The sequence below is a fragment of the Phaseolus vulgaris genome, unplaced genomic scaffold, assembly GCF_000499845.2.
Source record: "Phaseolus vulgaris cultivar G19833 unplaced genomic scaffold, P. vulgaris v2.0 scaffold_1125, whole genome shotgun sequence".
Classification (NCBI taxonomy): domain Eukaryota; kingdom Viridiplantae; phylum Streptophyta; class Magnoliopsida; order Fabales; family Fabaceae; genus Phaseolus; species Phaseolus vulgaris.
Genome location: NW_027174427.1, coordinates 1 through 2,412, shown reverse-complemented (window position 1 = coordinate 2,412; position 2,412 = coordinate 1). Strand labels below are relative to the sequence as shown.

Sequence of the window (2,412 nt, the reverse complement as noted above, 5' to 3'; positions counted from 1 at the left end):
GAGGTGAAAAGATTAATGATGAATTTTTATTTATTCTAATCTAACACGTTAAATATGAAATGACGCGAACTGTTAAATCAATGAACATTGACAATAGTTGAGAGTTAACAAGAGAAGAGCTCCAGCACTAGTGTATGTGTAGATTTTAGAGAAGTTTAGCGACAAAATTGTGTCATCCTTTCTCACAAGAGTTCAACGCAGTTCAACTAACCCAAAGCAGATGTTAAATAACTAACTACTCATAAAAAAAAAAGTAATTTAAGTTCGATTTAGTTTGTATTAATACATTCTTAGCAATAGCCATTGAAGTTTCTTAAACAATTTCACGTTCATTTTTATTTCTCAAATATAACTTGTTACCTTTTTCGGAACACACTATAAGTGCAAAAGAGGAATAAAATTAACGATATTTAGGAGTACGAAAACAGAATTTAAAACGGAATCAAAATTCTAGAGACAAAATTGTTTTATAACTTTCTATTCTTCATTCTCGCAATTGAAGAGCAAAGATTAGGCACGTGACACTGACACCAGACGAACGAATAGCGTCTTGTTGCGTTTGGATAATAATTGTGATCAATATTTTCATTTATTCTGTTGCTTAAAAGGGAAATAAAAAGATCAGCTAATGTTTGCATCAATATTCTTTTTTTTCACATCCAAAAAATGATCGCATTGGTTAGTTGCAAGATCTGTACGTAGAGATGTTGGATGCAAAAATCAGAGAATAGTTGTGGATAAGGAGAAAATTTGCAGAAGATGCAATTTAATGTTACGCGTGGTACGTACGAATTGCAGAACAGAAAGTTTACACTAAAGATCCAGAGCATGGTATAACTAGTAAAAGCAAATAAGCAGGCCTTATGGTACCAGAGGAATTGATTTTGCAAGCAAGTAATTCACCAGGACAACTCTTCTGAGAACATGGTTAAGCGCTATGGTTGATAAAGTAACTAGTTCACAATGAGAGTGCAATAAACTAGCACACTAAAAAGGGCATAATGCGATCAGCAACTGGCATACACAAGCTTGGGGAAATATACCCTATACTCTACAGTAATACGAATTTATATTTTCATGGAGATTACAGATTGTGGCGAGATACAGTCAGAGATTACATTGTTCATAGTTATTTCTAACACAGTTACGGAGAATTTTATAATGCAAACGCAAATCCATACAAACCCTAGGGTGACACCCCAAAGACTGGCCAATTATGCAAGTGGAATTGAAGATTACCGAAACTTAGATGCAGATGGTAGGTATTGCTATACTGTGTTTCAATCAAAATTGGCGGATTTTAGAAGAAAAACTAGAGTAGTAGCAGAAACAGCTGAAAGAGCTAGTCCTTAAATGCATTATTTGTGCTATCTTTCAGTACAACCTAGCATATCACAGGGAAAATTCGTATAGAAACCCTATTGTAACGATGATAAATTCCCAGCAGCACACCAATTACAGGGATAGTTCATCCAATAACATGGAAAATTTGATACAATGAATGCAGCATACATGAATGAATGGGTGATTGTTAGTGAATTGTACAGCAGAGTTGAGAAATGGAAAAGGAGAAATCAAACAGGGACATAGGCACCGGAGGCGGGAGTGTCACCAAGCATAGGGCCATAGGGGGATTCTTGATCGTCCCCGATAAGGTCGTCGGTACTCCGGAGCACGCCGTGCAGGAAAACCACCAGGGCCCCAATTAGGAGGGCAAGAAGAAGGTTGAGCCAGGCGCCGGTAGCGAAGAGTGCGACAAGGGTGAGAAGCGCGAGTGGGACGATTGCGAGGTGGAGGTCGTCGCGGGAGAAGTAGAGGAAGTACCAGGCGGCGGAGAGGAGGAGGAAGAGGAGGAGAGGGAGTGCGTTGGGGAAGAGGAGGAGGAGAAAGATGAGGAGGAGGAGGAGGGCGTAGTTGAAGAGGAAGTAGGTGACGTTGTGGGCGAGGCGGGTGGTGGTTTCGGAGATGGAGGACGGGAAGGTGAGGGCGGAGAGGTCGAGGAATAGGCGCCATGGGCGGCGCGTGGAGGCAACGGTTTGAGTTGCTTCCTTTATGTTTGCTAGCATTTCCGCAGAGGGCAACATTGTTGTGTGAATGAGATTGATGGAAATTAGAAGGTAGAAGAAGGGTTGTGGTGAGTTTGGGGGTTTTGGACTTTAAATTGGAAACAAGACGAGACCACTGAGTGAACGAGTCGTCCATGGAACCAACCAAGACGAAGTTTCTTTCTTTTCCGCTCCCTTCTTTCTCTCTCTTACACTTGGGCCCTCCCGGCCCAACTATCACCCACTACTTCCAAAACCCTCAGCTAAATTGCTTCTTCCACCTCCATTTTTTCTTTACACCTTCCCATTACAGTTTCATCATATTTTTTTAAAAGAAATTCTAACACTTTTCACAAAATATTTTCAT

At 40.5% G+C, this 2,412-nt stretch overlaps 1 protein-coding gene across 1 annotated transcript; it reads right to left on the bottom strand.

Moving 5' to 3' along the window:
- Nucleotides 1–1,321: 1,321 nt before the first annotated feature.
- On the bottom strand, nt 1,322–2,207 carry LOC137817756 (PRA1 family protein D-like). The gene has a single exon (XM_068620994.1). It carries the CDS (start codon nt 2,082–2,084, stop codon nt 1,575–1,577), a length of 510 nt encoding a protein of 169 aa, XP_068477095.1. The 5' UTR covers nt 2,085–2,207; the 3' UTR covers nt 1,322–1,574.
- Between the last annotated feature and the right edge of the window lie 205 nt (nt 2,208–2,412).

Bases quoted from the DNA above. Each gene is read 5' to 3' on its own strand.
- LOC137817756 (XM_068620994.1), bottom strand. From the start codon at position 2,084: ATGTTGCCCTCTGCGGAAATGCTAGCAAACATAAAGGAAGCAACTCAA.